This window comes from Lytechinus variegatus, chromosome 2, assembly GCF_018143015.1.
Source record: "Lytechinus variegatus isolate NC3 chromosome 2, Lvar_3.0, whole genome shotgun sequence".
NCBI lineage: Eukaryota > Metazoa > Echinodermata > Echinoidea > Temnopleuroida > Toxopneustidae > Lytechinus > Lytechinus variegatus.
The window spans coordinates 72,909,393-72,923,581 of NC_054741.1; the positions used below are offsets into that span (position 1 = coordinate 72,909,393).

Below are 14,189 nucleotides of genomic sequence, written 5' to 3' on the forward strand. Positions count from 1 at the left end.
CTGCTGTGGGCTTGCAATGACACTCGGCTAATACAGCACTCTGAAGTGATTTAGGGATAACCAAACACTCATCCTTATACAACACTCTATCTTTCAAATTGAAAGCCGTACTCGTCTGATTCACATCTCCATTATTCTCCTGCTTCTCAATCCTTTGAATCATTAGTAAGAGCATAGGGTCATTCCTCTGAGCTCTAAAAACAGAAGCCTTTGTCAATTCCGAGGAAACTGCAATTCCTTCACTGATTCGTGACTGATTTGCACAAGATGGGCAGGAGTATCTCTAAAGATCTTTAGCTTCCTGTGGGTCAATATGAACACATACTTGGTGATACCACTTATCACAATCATCACATTCTATCCAGTCAACCACCTTATCATCTGGGATAGTACAATCACTAGCTGCACAATACTCCTCCTCTTGACTTTCATGATCATTGTTAACGAAAGCCTTACTAACAACTCCCACCATGGGGGCAACCTCTGCCTTATGGATCCTAGAGAGTGCATCTGGCACATGATGTTGTTTTCCTGGCCTGTATATGACTTGGAATCTGAAATCCTGAAGCCTCAGGATCCAGCGGGCCAGCCGGCCATTCTGTTTTTTCTTTCTGAACAACCAGCACAAAGCTTGGTGATCAGTTATCACCCGACATTCTCTACCCTCTACGTATGGCCTCCACTTCTCAAGGGCCCACACTACGGCCAGGCACTCTTTCTCTGTTGTACTGTAATTTCTCTCTGCGGCAGAGAGAGAGCGACTTGCATATGCGATTGTTCGCGTACCAGACTGTTGACATTGTGTGAGGATCGCACCAATGCCCACATCGCTGGCATCGGTGTGTACAGAAAACCTGGAGTACTCATCAGGATATCCCAATATTGGCTCTGTTAGGAGTCTTTCCTTCAGAGTCTGAAATGCACTAACGCAGCCAGCTGTCCAATTCCAAGAAACTCCTTTCTTCTTGAGCTCGTTAAGGGGTGCAGCGAGATCCGAGAAACCAGGAATGAATTTCTGATACCACCCCACCATCCCAAGAAACCTCTCTAATTCCTTAACTGACACTGGCTGGGGATAGTTGACAATGGTGGATACTTTATCAGGATCCATCTTCAGACCATCTGCACTGACAACATGGCCAAGATATTTCATTTCTCCACAGGCGAACTCACATTTGTCAGCATTCACGGTCAGTCCCGCTTCACGTAAGCGACCAAATATCTCGCGAAGGTCATAGAGATGTTGTTCCACATCACGAGAAAAGCACACAATGTCGTCTAAGTAGACGTAGCAATTACGCCCTATCAGTCCTTCAAGTACCTTAGACATTAACCTCTGAAAACTCGCAGGACCATTCACAACACCAAAAGGGAGGACCTTGAAGTGAAAAAGACCCCTATGGCAAACAAAGGCAGTTTTTTCCATATCCTCACTCTCAACTCTCATCTGCCAGTATCCACTGCGTAGATCTAGTGATGAGAACACCGAGGCTCCATGCAGGGAGCTCAAAATGTCATCAACGGTAGGCATAGGAAAAGCATCAACCTTTGTCACTTTGTTCAATTTCCTGTAGTCTACACACATCCTATATTTCCCATTCTTCTTTGGGACCATAACTACAGGAGCTGCCCATGGCGAGTCAGAGGGTTCAATCTTACCCAGCTGAAGAAGCCTATCTATCTCCTCATCAAGGGCTTGCCTCTTTTCAGGGCTAAGCTTGTAGGGATGAGCACGGACGGGAGCGGCCTCCCCAACATCAATTCTGTGGGTAGCCAAATCTGTATGACCAGGCTCTTCATCAAATACATCCGGAAAATCCAGGAAAATCTGATTTAACTTCTCTTGCTCTACTTCATTCATATCAAGCTTTTCTAACTTCCCTTTAGCTCCAGAATGACCGTCAGTTTCGTCTCTGACCGGTGACACATCAGTTACTCCATCCAAGGAAAACTTGACTGGCCGTTCATCGGCTGCAGTGCTACTGGTGCTAAAACTACCACTTCCAAAATCGATGACAAGCTTCACCTTTTCGGCAAAATCTACACCTAGTAGAACAGGTACTGGCAGTTTGTTAACTACGTGAAAAACAACGTTTGCACTGCTGCCTCCTAGACCAACTTGGAGAGACGCTAAACCTTCAGGCACTAACTCAGTCTCATTTATCATGCCTAACACTCCATCTGATTCACTTACAAGCTGCACACCTAGGTCATTACACAGATCAGAGGTAATCAAGGACACTGCTGATCCTGAGTCCAACAGGGCTCTAGTCTTTGTGACTTTGTCAGCTGGACCTTCAATAACAACCTCTGCTGTTGTTACATCACCTTTGTTCCATGAGATAAAATTGCATCTCTGTGGTGATATCTGATCTGGGCCTTGTGCAGCCAAGTGTTGAGGCTCGACTCCTGGGGGTACAGGACAGTTAGCAATCCTGTGCCCGAGCTGACCACACCGATAACAAGGACCATTAAAGTACCTACGCCCGGTTGATGCATTGCCTGTACCTGCCCGTCTCCGTGTGGAGGAGTCACCTCCAGAACCAGAATTTGAAACATTCGCTCCTCTCTGAATAACCAACTCATCTGCCTTGCGAGCTAGTACAATAAGAGATGTGGCTTGAATTTCTCTCAGTTTCAGCCGCAGCACCTCATCTGACACCCTTTCTAGAAACTGGTCAATCATAATCAAATTCAATCCCCTTCCAACTTCGGGCATCTCTACCATTTTGTTGGGTACCTCTATCCATTTTAAGAAGTAATCTTGCAATTTATTTGCAAATTCTTCATATGTCTCACTTGTTTTCTTATGTTCAGTTTTAAACTTTATGCGATATGCCTCAGGGGTGAGGTGGTAGCGCCTCTTGATTGCTAGAACAACCTCATCATAGTCCTCTTGCTCCTTTGCACTGAGGGCATGGAAAGCCTGTTGGGCCCGTCCCGTAAGGTATGGTTCTAACAATCTTGGCCAATCACTCTTAGGCTTTCCTGTCTGGAGGACAAGTCGCTCAAATGTGCTCAGGTAGCACACAATATCATCATCACTACTTAGCTGATGTAGTCCCTTCAAGGGTGGATCAGTTTGTACAGAACTTTTGAGTGCAGCTGACAGTAGAGATTGGCAAAGTTTTTCAGTTTCCTGATAATGGGACTTCTCCATGTGCTTCATGACCTCCAAGAGGTCTTGCATACCCACACCAGCACCTTGAGGCTCATCCTCAACCAGCTTTGGCAGATCGCACAAGCATGCAATACGTTCTTGTTTAGTTTTGACACTACTGATATCTATGTGATTTAGTTCACACAAATGTGCTATGTGCTCGGCAGTGAACCGGCTGAGGTACGCTGATCGGTCCGTCATGTTCAAGTATGTTTACTTATAATTGATGGTCTTTTTATTATTACTATTATTTATTATTATTGGACCTACTTTTATTTTTATTATTATTACTATTTAATGAGCCAATACCTTGATGGAAGGTTTACATGTATTTCGCGTTTCTTAATTACTTGCAGCCTATTCCTTTTCTATTTCATTCTAGGTCTATCTCCTTGTTCATTTATTTATTCATTAACACTAGACTAAATCTACATTTAATAATTTATTTTCCCGCTTGATTTTATTTATTTATTTTTATTTTTTTATTTATTTATTTATTTATTTTTTTTTTTTACAAATTCATTTAGATTTTTTTTGTTTTTGTTTCCAGGGCCTATATACATGTACAAGAGTCCAACGACCATCGGTCACACGTAGATCAATGAAATGGCCTTAAATTCCATGAACATCCACTTCAAGTTCAACTGTCAAACCCAATCAACAACAAGAATAGCGAGGACAACCTCACTCAGCCAACCAAGCTTGAGATTCAGACCATGAACTAATATCTGTATCGACTACTCTGTATTCGGGAAAGCCATCCCAATCGAACTGAGTCTGAGCTGAAACATACACTACAAAATGACAAACTCAATCCTGAACTGAATTTTCAGAAACTTATCTGTCTTTGACATGTCATTTTCCACTATTAAATTCTCAACTAGGCCTACTCCAAAAAAAACAGCATCAAGTTCATGCCGTATCAAATGCGAATTCACTACATGTATATAGGGCAGCTCACACACAAAACAATACATGGGCACACATAAATTTCGTGAAGCGGTTAACTCACTTGCAAGGTACGGTACGTAGCATTTTCAGGCAGGAAAACCCTTAGATTTCTTCGATTCCATAGCACAATGACCCTGCTCGCAGCGCCACTATAAGGGGATCCAAAAGTACAGACAGGAATAACCAGAAATCAGACAGGAATTAAAACGAAAACACCTTTAATCTAGCAACATTAATCTCTGAAGATCACGGTAAGTCACTTGGCGAGAAGCTTCCATTTTGCAGTCGCCCCCGACCCCGATCACACAGACGATCATCTCGGTATCGGTTGACAATAACAGTGACAATCCTTACAATTTGTTCTGTGAAATTCACATTCAAATAATGAAGAGCCAAGAGGTTTTACAATAATATGTCCAATCAGTAAATCACATGAAGTTTCAAATTTTGGTGAAGCAAAAGATTTTACAATTTGAAACATAGAAGATTGATTTGTGGTGGCATAATATAATTCTAAGTTATATTTTATTAGAACTATAATTTCCCTACCCTGGTGTCAACTCTTCAGATGTCACTAAATACATGTAGCCTACTACTATTAGGTGCTGGACATAGAACAAAATATGCACCATTAGTACATGTACGTGCGGGGGTAAAGTTTGGGCTCAAAACCTTAAAGAAAACAAGTATTTTGGAGCAACATTCTTGTCTCCAAAATACTTGGTGCGCATAAAGTAATGGCATCCTGTCCCAGGCTCCATGAAGAGTAAGCCTACGTATAGCAGAATGATTTTTACTCTCCAGGAGCCTCCAGGCTAAATTTACTGAAAGATTGCTCCCCCAGACTTTTGGCTAGGAAGAGAGGCTTAGACAGGCTAGCTCACTGCACAAGCGCCAATCACACTCAAGTGAGTAAGTCCCGGCAACCTCCTAAGTTTTTAGATGAAGACCTGTTTGAAGATTTGTCATCTGATATTTACTCCCTCCTCTAGGAAGTATAAAATAATGATATGAGATGTTAATAAACTCCGTCCTGACAAGCAAATCCTAGCCTAGCGTTAGGCCCATGATTACCCTTTTTTCCATACCAAGAATGTGTGTGGAAAAAATGTATCAGGATCGCGGTAGCATGGAGCACATATATATACAAACTTTTACAAAGCCTACAGAAAAAAAGACAGAGTACAGAGCTGGCCTGCTGCACACATGATACCATGCATGAAGATAATAATAATAATAATAATAATAATCCGCTTTTATATAGCGCTTAATCCATCGGAACGACGTTTCTAAGCGCTTTACAGATATATTATTACCCGGTCATCGGATTCAATCAGTCATTCCCGCACACAATGTGTGCACATCCTCCACTCCCTGGGGAGTATTCCAGTCAGTCGCCTGTGAGGCGCACACAATACTGGACAAGCTACAATGACTTTCACATCCTACCAGGTACCCATTTAGCACCTGGGTCGAGAGTGGCAAAGTGTGGATTAACGCCTTGCCAAAGGACGCCAGACCGCAATGGGATTCGAACACACGACCTCTGTTTACAAGGCGAGAGTCAGAACCACTACACCACGAGATGCAGTTTAACAGAATAGACCTTATCGCAAATAGTGTTCATTGCATGAGGGCATATGTCACTGCAAATGATCATGGGAATGAAAAGGGAGCAATCGCAGAGCCGGCTTTAATACGTTTTGTGTGGTTTCACTCAAAATCCAGACTTTTTAAATAAAAAGTCTGATTTTTTGGTATTGAAATTATTTTGGATACTTGAATGTGGAGTTATACAACAATCTTTGTATCATAATTGCACAGTGAAAGTATGAACTCAATGCTCACAATATTTTCAAAGTTTTCTAGGGTTAAATAAAAATTTTGGAAGATTTTTTTTAGGAAAAAAGTGAGCATGAACCGGGTACCGATTTTAGAAAAGAGCACGCCGGTGATCCAAGGAGAGCCTGTCAGCCTGAGGCTATATTTCCATTAAAGAACATTGACGAGAATCATAATATGTAGACTATAATATATTTATCTCCATAACTAGAAAATTTAGATAGTTTTTGTTATTTTGGGGGAAATATAGTCCTTTGCAAATCAGGCTTTTGAGCGAGTTTGATCATTACAAGATCTATAATGGGGGGGGGTGAGACTCAAGGATCGCACAGATCCAGAGACAAAATAAAAAGAATTAAAAAAATAAGCTAGTATACATACACACATATAAATATATATATATATATATACATGTACATATATATATATTCTTCAAGGTTCGATCCCTCTAACTTCTCTGTAATTTTATTTTGTCTGAAGCAGCTGATGGATATTTAAAAAATGATATATATTCCATTTTTGCAGCTTTATTAATAAAACAAATATAGTATTTCAAAAGTTGCATCTTCAATGAATTTCATCGCATTCAGTTACTAATTATACTTCTCTCACTGGTCACCTTCCTCATTTCATTTTTTTTACTTATTTTTTTTATCATACTTTCATCTTTTCTCACATTTTTTTCTATTTAATGAATTATTTTGTGCTTGCAGTATTAAAGTCTTGGGACCAGGCCACTAATAGAATATCAGAATGTCTGGCCATGATCCTGAATTACATTCAAGAATTTATGGAGTACTAAAAAAAAACACAGTCACAGCTATACTTTATAGGTTATCTGAATATGATCGAGATAAAAGTATTCTTGACAATTTAATACTAAAATTATAATTAGAATAAAGTAATCATGTACTGCAGAGTTTGTTTTATTGATCATCATTTGATTATTTTCCTTGGAATATCGGAACTTTTATTCTCCACCTCGCCGATATACACTGTCCCTGGGTCGACATGCCCGCAATACAGTCCAAAATACAGTCAGAGACTGAAGCTTTTGGTCTGACCCTGAAAATAAAAATTTCATTTCAATTTACTGTGGAACGTCCAACTCTTCATTCAGCTAGATCTACATATAGATCTTACTTTGGCCTACATGTTATATCTAAAGACACCACATTACAATAATGACCGACAACATTTGTGCTGCAAAGTGCATTGCAATTTGCATAGAGCCTATGCCATTGCCATTCATTGACATTGCTAAATTGACATGATTGACTAACCTGTAATACGAGAGGAGCTCGTTCGACAGCACAAACCATCGTCTCTGGTAACCTTTAATGTAATTTGTCCATTTATACAGCCATCCCTGGAAGTTCTCAGGAGTTTTAGCTTCTGCCATTCTGCTTGATTTCAAGCAGTTAATAGTGAGAAAGGATCTATCCTATTCAACATCCGTGTATCACAAGATGAGGTCGAGACGACACGTATGATGGGGTCATCTAATCGGAACTTGACAATTCGTCCCTAAATAATTCGACCAGCAAATAGTTTTCTTTTTTTTTCGTCTATGAACGGAATAGAAAGTACCGTTTTACGGTTTGATTCTCTTTGATTTGTCTTCCCTTCTCTTTTTTATGTCAAGCATCAATATATCACTGAATATTTGCTTATTTAAAGAAAAATGTAAATTATTTTCACTTTTTCTTTCATCTTGTATTTGTTTTTTCACATATTTCAACAGCAGCGAATTTTTGCTTATTCCCAGTTTATTTATGCCGAGCTGACTCGGACCGGCGAGGCATCGCAGCAGTGTATTGAGACGATCAGAACCACCAAGGAGCTCCTTGGTATAGGTACCAAACCGGTCGATCGTCGCCAAACTAGCCCGGAGCACCGGGCATCGACAAACGACTTACCAGTTACGGTACGCGTATACCATTAATTCGCAAGCCAGCCGAGCTGTCGCAACGACCTGACTCGACAATCTGAAAAACAAAATCAAGGCCGGACGAGCTCAAACGTAGAACTCAAATCTCTCCATTTTCTTCGTGTTTAAACTCGAAATCTTTGATTAAGGTAACGGTACGTAACACCAGGTCCAGGATTAATTTGGATCAAGAGCTAGAAGTCTAATAAATACTAAAGTTAGTGTTCACGGGTGTGCAGCTGGCAGTGGCAACCAGCCGTCTGTTTAACCCAGCTAGCGCCAGGCAGGGAGCTCTGGCCTGTTTCATCAAGGGCCGCGCCGGGGCTCCCTGGGCCTATCCTGAATTACCGTCTGTTTCGACGAGTTCTTGGCCTTGGCTTGGGATGAAAATCTGGGGGGTCTCATTGCCCAAAAGCTTTCGTCTCTGGGAAAGACTTCCATATGTCCCCTCCACTAATTTTAAAAAATATGGTCAGTTCCCCCATGTCTGCGCGGTCTCCCAAGATATGCAACGAGCACGAACTTTACACATGCACTACATATAATATAGACAGGTATTCATAAAAAAATCTGACTCAAAATGGTGGAAAAAAATGAATTCATGTGACGGCCTCAAAAATAAAATGCAGCCTTTTTGGCTTTAGTTTGTAATCAAAATCTCCGAATCGTGTGCAAAGTGAATGAGTGCGCAGACATGGGGTACCGTACCATTTTTTTTTTCAATCTGAAAATGACTGCCCGAGGTTTTTTCAAGAAAATCCTATATTTCCTTTCACTTTTTAATGAGAAATTTGGTACACTATTAACTAAAAGATTTTGTGAAATAAGAAATTCATGTTAAATCTTAACTCAAATTGTTAGGTGCGCAGACTTGGGGCCCACCATCATACTTCTCCAAAACCCCCTTCTGTCTTTCTCTGTTTTCTTCTGTTGGGAACCTGGGGCCCGTTTCTCAACACATGGACAAGTTAGTCATATCTTTATCCACAAACCACGGAGTTAGTTCCAATCTTACTAAACCTGTTTCACGAAAGGCTTCCTAACTAAAATACCTTGATATCGATACTATCGGTAAAAAGAGCAGACGAGACGTAGCCTTAGTCACAAAATAGCATAATTTTCAAAAAGAAAAATTATGACAAAATTGTAAATATTGTGATGAATTGGGGATTAAATCTTTTGAAAATAATAGCACAGGTAAATTATGCATCATACATACTTAGACAATGAAGACTGGGGCATTCAATTGCTGAAAAATGGAATTATGAATAATTTATTTCATGACTAAAAAATCACGTGTGGACGATGAGATGGGTACCCCCGGGATATCCAATCTTAATAGTTTACGAAAGTAAAACCATAACGGATTTATTTGTAAAATTATGATAATTATATAATGTTTTACGATTCCAAACATCATCGAAATATAGTTTAAATTTTTTTATAAATCTTTGATACCGAAACTTACGATTTGACAAATTATATGCATAAATTAGAGATTAGAATTTATACAAATGTCAGTAGGGTCTGAAAACGACAAATACAAGTCCAGTTATGGATGGCCTGGCGTGGTAGAATTTCTATCGATTAAATTATTTTACTATTTCAAAATGAATGGTTTTGTGGCGTTTTACCAACAGTTTTCATAGTTACTTTGTATTACAAGGATCATTGAATGTATTAACCCACTTGTTTTTGGATGTAATTTCAACCTCTATGATTGATTACGTAAGATCATAATTTTCAAATTTCTCGGCACTTTTGCATGTCATAGTCTACCCACGTGATGCCACTACGTCATTAAGAAAGAAGTTATGACAGGTACGGAGGTGTCATAAATATTTAGTGAGGTTGTTGTACCCGATCTTGGTAAATGGGGCTTCGTGAAACGGTTAGCGGACAAGTAGCTCACTAACTCCGATTTAGTCAAGAAGTTAGACTTATGACGGTGTTGAGAAACGGGCCCTTGGATTCGAACCTCTCGCTGCAGAACGAAGCATCTCCAGTCTGTCGCCTTACTGAGCTAGCAGGAATTGTTGAAAGCCATGGGTTTCATAACGGTTATCAACCGATGTTAAATCTTAACTCAAATTGTTAGGTGCGCAGACTTGGGGCCCACCATCATACTTCTCCAAAACCCCCTTCTGTCTTTCTCTGTTTTCTTCTTACTTCTGTTGGGAACTTGGATTCGAACCTCTCGCTGCAGAACGAAGCATCTCCAGTCTGTCGCCTTACTCACTGAGCTAGCAGGAATTGTTGAAAGCCATGGGTTTCATAACGGTTATCAACCGATATTACGACTAGTCTACTCTCCAAGAGTATTGGGTACTAGTATTTATTTTTCTGACTAAATAAACCGATGCCGTTGGGAATTACACTCGAATTTTTGACGGAATAAAGCGATATTTTGGTATGTATCCGACTTTTCCTTCTTAATCTCTTATATGTTAGATAATTCTTGATACACCTCCATATTTTTTTTTTCAATTTTAGTGGAGGGGACATATGGAAGTCTTGCCCGTCTGTGCTACATTGGTTGTACTGCTGAACTCAGTTGGCTCCATTTACCAAGTGCAGAGAAATAAAAAAATGTTCAAAAACTCCTCGAATAAAGAAACAGCTGTCTAGGGCAGGATGACCTACCTCGGCCCGGGCAAAGTTTGTGCAGGCTCCACTCCACGACCGCTACACTCCGCTCCACCTACCCGAGCGTACTGTAGCAGTAGTGAAGTGGAGACTGCACGAACTTCGCTCGAGGTAGGGGTGACCTATCCTAGCCTCTCCATATCCCTGTAGTGTTATCAGTTATTTACAAGGGTACATGTACTTGTTGGTAATATCCATTTTATACATGATTTATATTTTTCAGATACATGTAGCCACCTAGTGTGAGATTACATAGCACTGATTCCGAGACCTGAATCTCCGTCTCATTTCTACTTTGCCTTATTGAATCATACAAGACAGCTGACATAGCACAGATGACGTCTCATCGGAGTAGCCAGTCCTACAAGTATTCCATAGTAGGAAAGAGGGCTAAGGATGCTCTCAACAAGGATGAACAGGAGTTATACGAACTGTGTTGCCTAGCAGGTATTGAGATGAGCCCTGCAGTGTATAGGTAAGAAACAGAAATCCTACGTAAATATACTTGTAATTAAGAACAACGTATAGCTTGTGCAATCTTCAGATGTAGATGTCTGCACCCCTTAGCTCGTGTTTTGGCTTGATGTTTGACAGATGATTGTAGTTCCATAATTTCATTCAACTAATGTTTTTTCATGGTTTTCCTACCCTAAAGGTCGCATTGTCAGTAAAAGACTCGATGCATGGCTGATATTGAACAAAATGGAGTGTCATTTTTTAAGCTTTATTTTAAAGAAACAGACCTTTGTGTTCTTTGTCATTTTCTTTGAATTAGTTATCTTCTTAAAGAGTAGATATTGAATTTTTTAGACATCTGATTTTTTATTTTGAAATTCGAACACTGACTACTTGTGACTTTTTTTGTATCCTTTAGAATTTTTGCCTGTGACTTTAAGCTTTAGAATGATAGGTCATGATTTAGTTATGATAAAGTATGATAAATTCTTGGTTTTGCTTACTCTTGGACGCACTTTATAAGAAGACTAGAAATACAGTGAATTATGAAATCGATCTGGTGCATTTCTGTACTGGTATAAGTAAGAAGTTGAAACCTCTATCAAATAAAAGAAGCCCCAACCCTAATCGTTATGCCATTCTGTTTCTATTGCAGGATCATCATGAATCTCTTGAAGATGAATGTTTCCCCCATAGCCATCACACAGATGCTGAAGTCTATGGTCAACCCCAAGGGTTCAGTCATGGATCCCACCCCAAGCACTTCATTGACCTCTCGATCTTCTGCTTCCAGCTCAGACATCCCAGGAACGGGAACAGGTACATACCCAGGTCATAGCCTTGTCAAGAGGTCAGCATCGCACTCAGCTGTGAGTGGAGGTTCAAGCACATCCAGGAGCTCAAAGGGTGGATCCAGGAGTGCAACAAGCCTACATCAAAGTGATTCTAGTGGCAGGTCCAGATTAACAAAGACCTCAAGTAATACTAGAACTTGATATCAATGCTTGAATGGAAGTAAAGACTTGATGCAGATTAAAATAGTATAATTTAAGGGGCTCCATTAATTTTTTCAGGCGCAGCAAGAGTTGATGCCATTGGATTGTACAGATGAAGGAGTACATGTACATTAGGGGTACTTGAAGAATCATGAAACTAGATGAAAATACTTGGCATAAACAGAGGACTTTTTGACAAGCTTTGTACTTGTAGTGCTGTAAAGGGTAACAGCTGAGGTTGTTGCCTTGGCCCTTATATATTTTGGGGGGAGAGGAAGATTTAAGATTTTTGAACAGTCTTTGTACTTTATTTCAAGCAGAGTTGTAACATCAACAATTTTATTTCTGGTACTATGATATAGCTTTGCCTTTGCCAACCCAACATGTCAAAATATTGCCTTGCTTTTTTTTTAGCACAATGCATTATAGGTTTTATAATCATTAGCAGGCAATACATATAAATGAATAAAATGTGTGGCTTGATGAATGATGTTTCTTCCTGACTGCTAAAATAGCATGAATGCTTGTTAATACACAACCAGAGGACTAACGGTTCAAAATACTTTCTGAGGGACCTGGTATTGAAGATAAATGCCACCTTACCAAAGAGCACTAGCACACCAAGTGGGAATTGAACCTGGGTCAAGAGATTGTAAGACTAGCTCTAAGTTGTCACTCCTCTCCTATATATGGGCAATTCCACATAATGGACATAACACTTCAGACAGTTTAAAAGCATTAAACTTTCATATTTACAGTATAAAAAACAGTTCTTGCTGATTTATCAGACTCATTTTGCATCCAGTTTGAAACAATGAATTTTACAATATTTTATTAAACAGTTGCAGAGAAATTGCACTTATTGTTTCTATTAAAATGCAAGTTCACCCCAACAAAATGTTTATTTGAAGAGCAAATCAGAACAAGCTTTAAGGACAAGTCCACCCCAACAAAAAGTTAATTTGAATCAAATTGGCCACACAGGAACACTGAATAGCCAAACAGTAAGCCCAGTTACATCTTTCGGATTTTGAAGTCAAACATTTACTTCAATGTGTAAGTAATGCATTGTTGTAACATTAGGCATTGCTGCCACATTACCGATTGTAACAGGGCCTCTGTTAGAGTATTGTTAGCAATAACGTTTCTGTGTACTCAGTACTGGTGTTTAGTATGCAAGTGAGAGAATTAATGTCTGTCATGCACGTTAACATTTCTTTGTTATTTTATTATATCAAATAAATTGGATACGCTCCTCATAATGTGAAATATTGATGAGTCCTCTCTTAACACAAGCACTTGTCATTGTTGTAACCTAATGTGAATCAATGAAGAGTTTTTGTATTCTCAAATCTGCAAAAAAAAGAAAATATTGTATAATTCAAAAATTGAAAAAAAAATAGTGATTGAATGACATCTTTCTTATTTGCATATCACTGTGTTGTAACTGTATTTTGAGAATGTATTATGCTAGTTTATTTTTTTTTATTTTTAATTCAACTTTTCATTGGGGTGGATTTGACTTTCTTTCAAAGAGACATGACACTATGTCTGTAACTGATTATTAAATTTGTGTGATGAGCTCAACAATAACTCTCAAAGTGCAATGCTGTGAAACTGACATGGCATTTCCACAAGCTACAATATTTGCCCATATGACTTTCTGTCGGGAATGTGTCTCTTATAAATGTAATTATTTTTAATCAAAATTTTTGATTGAGCCAAATGTCAAATCATGGAGGCTGAAAAACAGAAGGGATTAACTAAAAAGCCAGTAATTTTGATTTGATGATAATGATCCTTGATCAATTTTCCACTAAGTGAATCAATACTTGCTTGTCATAGTACCATACGAGCTGGTTGCAGAAATTATTTTTGAGCAATGAAAAGCTTGATGTAGTTCAATTCCCTTCTGGATTTGTAATCGCTAGCAAAATCAAATCAAATCATCTTGCAAGTGTACATAGTACATGTGTATTTGTTTTTCAGATGTAGAGAAAAATGTTATGTATTGATTTGTACTTGTAAATAAACTGCTGTTTTCCAATCTAACAGAACTAACTTTTTTTGTTGATTTGCTTTTTTGCCAATTTTGATAACAGACATTATCTATCTCTAATCCCTAAGAAGCATTCTAGCAAGTTGACATTTCATTCATGCCGATCTAATTACATGGACATCTGTATCCCATAAAGTATGTATTTAACAC

At 39.1% G+C, this 14,189-nt stretch overlaps 2 protein-coding genes across 3 annotated transcripts in view; one reads left to right on the forward strand and one right to left on the reverse strand.

Annotated features, from left to right (window-relative positions):
- Positions 1-7,760, reverse strand: part of LOC121408945 (oxysterol-binding protein 1-like) — an 82,927-nt gene extending 75,167 nt beyond the window's left edge. Inside the window, exon 1 of the mRNA XM_041600680.1 lies at positions 7,237-7,760. Within this exon, the coding sequence (XP_041456614.1) occupies positions 7,237-7,355 (119 nt within the window). The 5' untranslated portion in view covers positions 7,356-7,760. The remainder of the gene's footprint in view (positions 1-7,236) is intronic.
- A 75-nt stretch (positions 7,761-7,835) lies between these two features.
- On the forward strand, positions 7,836-13,403 carry LOC121408947 (mitotic-spindle organizing protein 2B-like). 2 transcript variants are annotated; one of them, XM_041600685.1, is made up of 3 exons: positions 7,836-8,038; positions 10,753-11,004; positions 11,641-13,403. In XM_041600685.1, exons 2-3 carry the CDS (start codon positions 10,865-10,867, stop codon positions 11,978-11,980), a joined length of 480 nt encoding a protein of 159 aa, XP_041456619.1. In that variant the 5' UTR covers positions 7,836-8,038; positions 10,753-10,864; the 3' UTR covers positions 11,981-13,403. The 2 variants fall into 2 exon arrangements, with proteins under 2 accessions (XP_041456619.1, XP_041456620.1); XM_041600686.1 differs by having other exon boundaries at positions 7,836-8,032.
- The last annotated feature ends 786 nt before the right edge of the window (positions 13,404-14,189 follow it).

Coding starts and splice junctions, on each gene's coding strand:
- LOC121408947 (XM_041600685.1), top strand. CDS start 10,865: ATGACGTCTCATCGGAGTAGCCAGTCCTACAAGTATTCCATAGTAGGA. Junction 11,005..11,640: donor ATGAGCCCTGCAGTGTATAG/GTAAGAAACAGA, acceptor TTTCTATTGCAG/GATCATCATGAATCTCTTGA.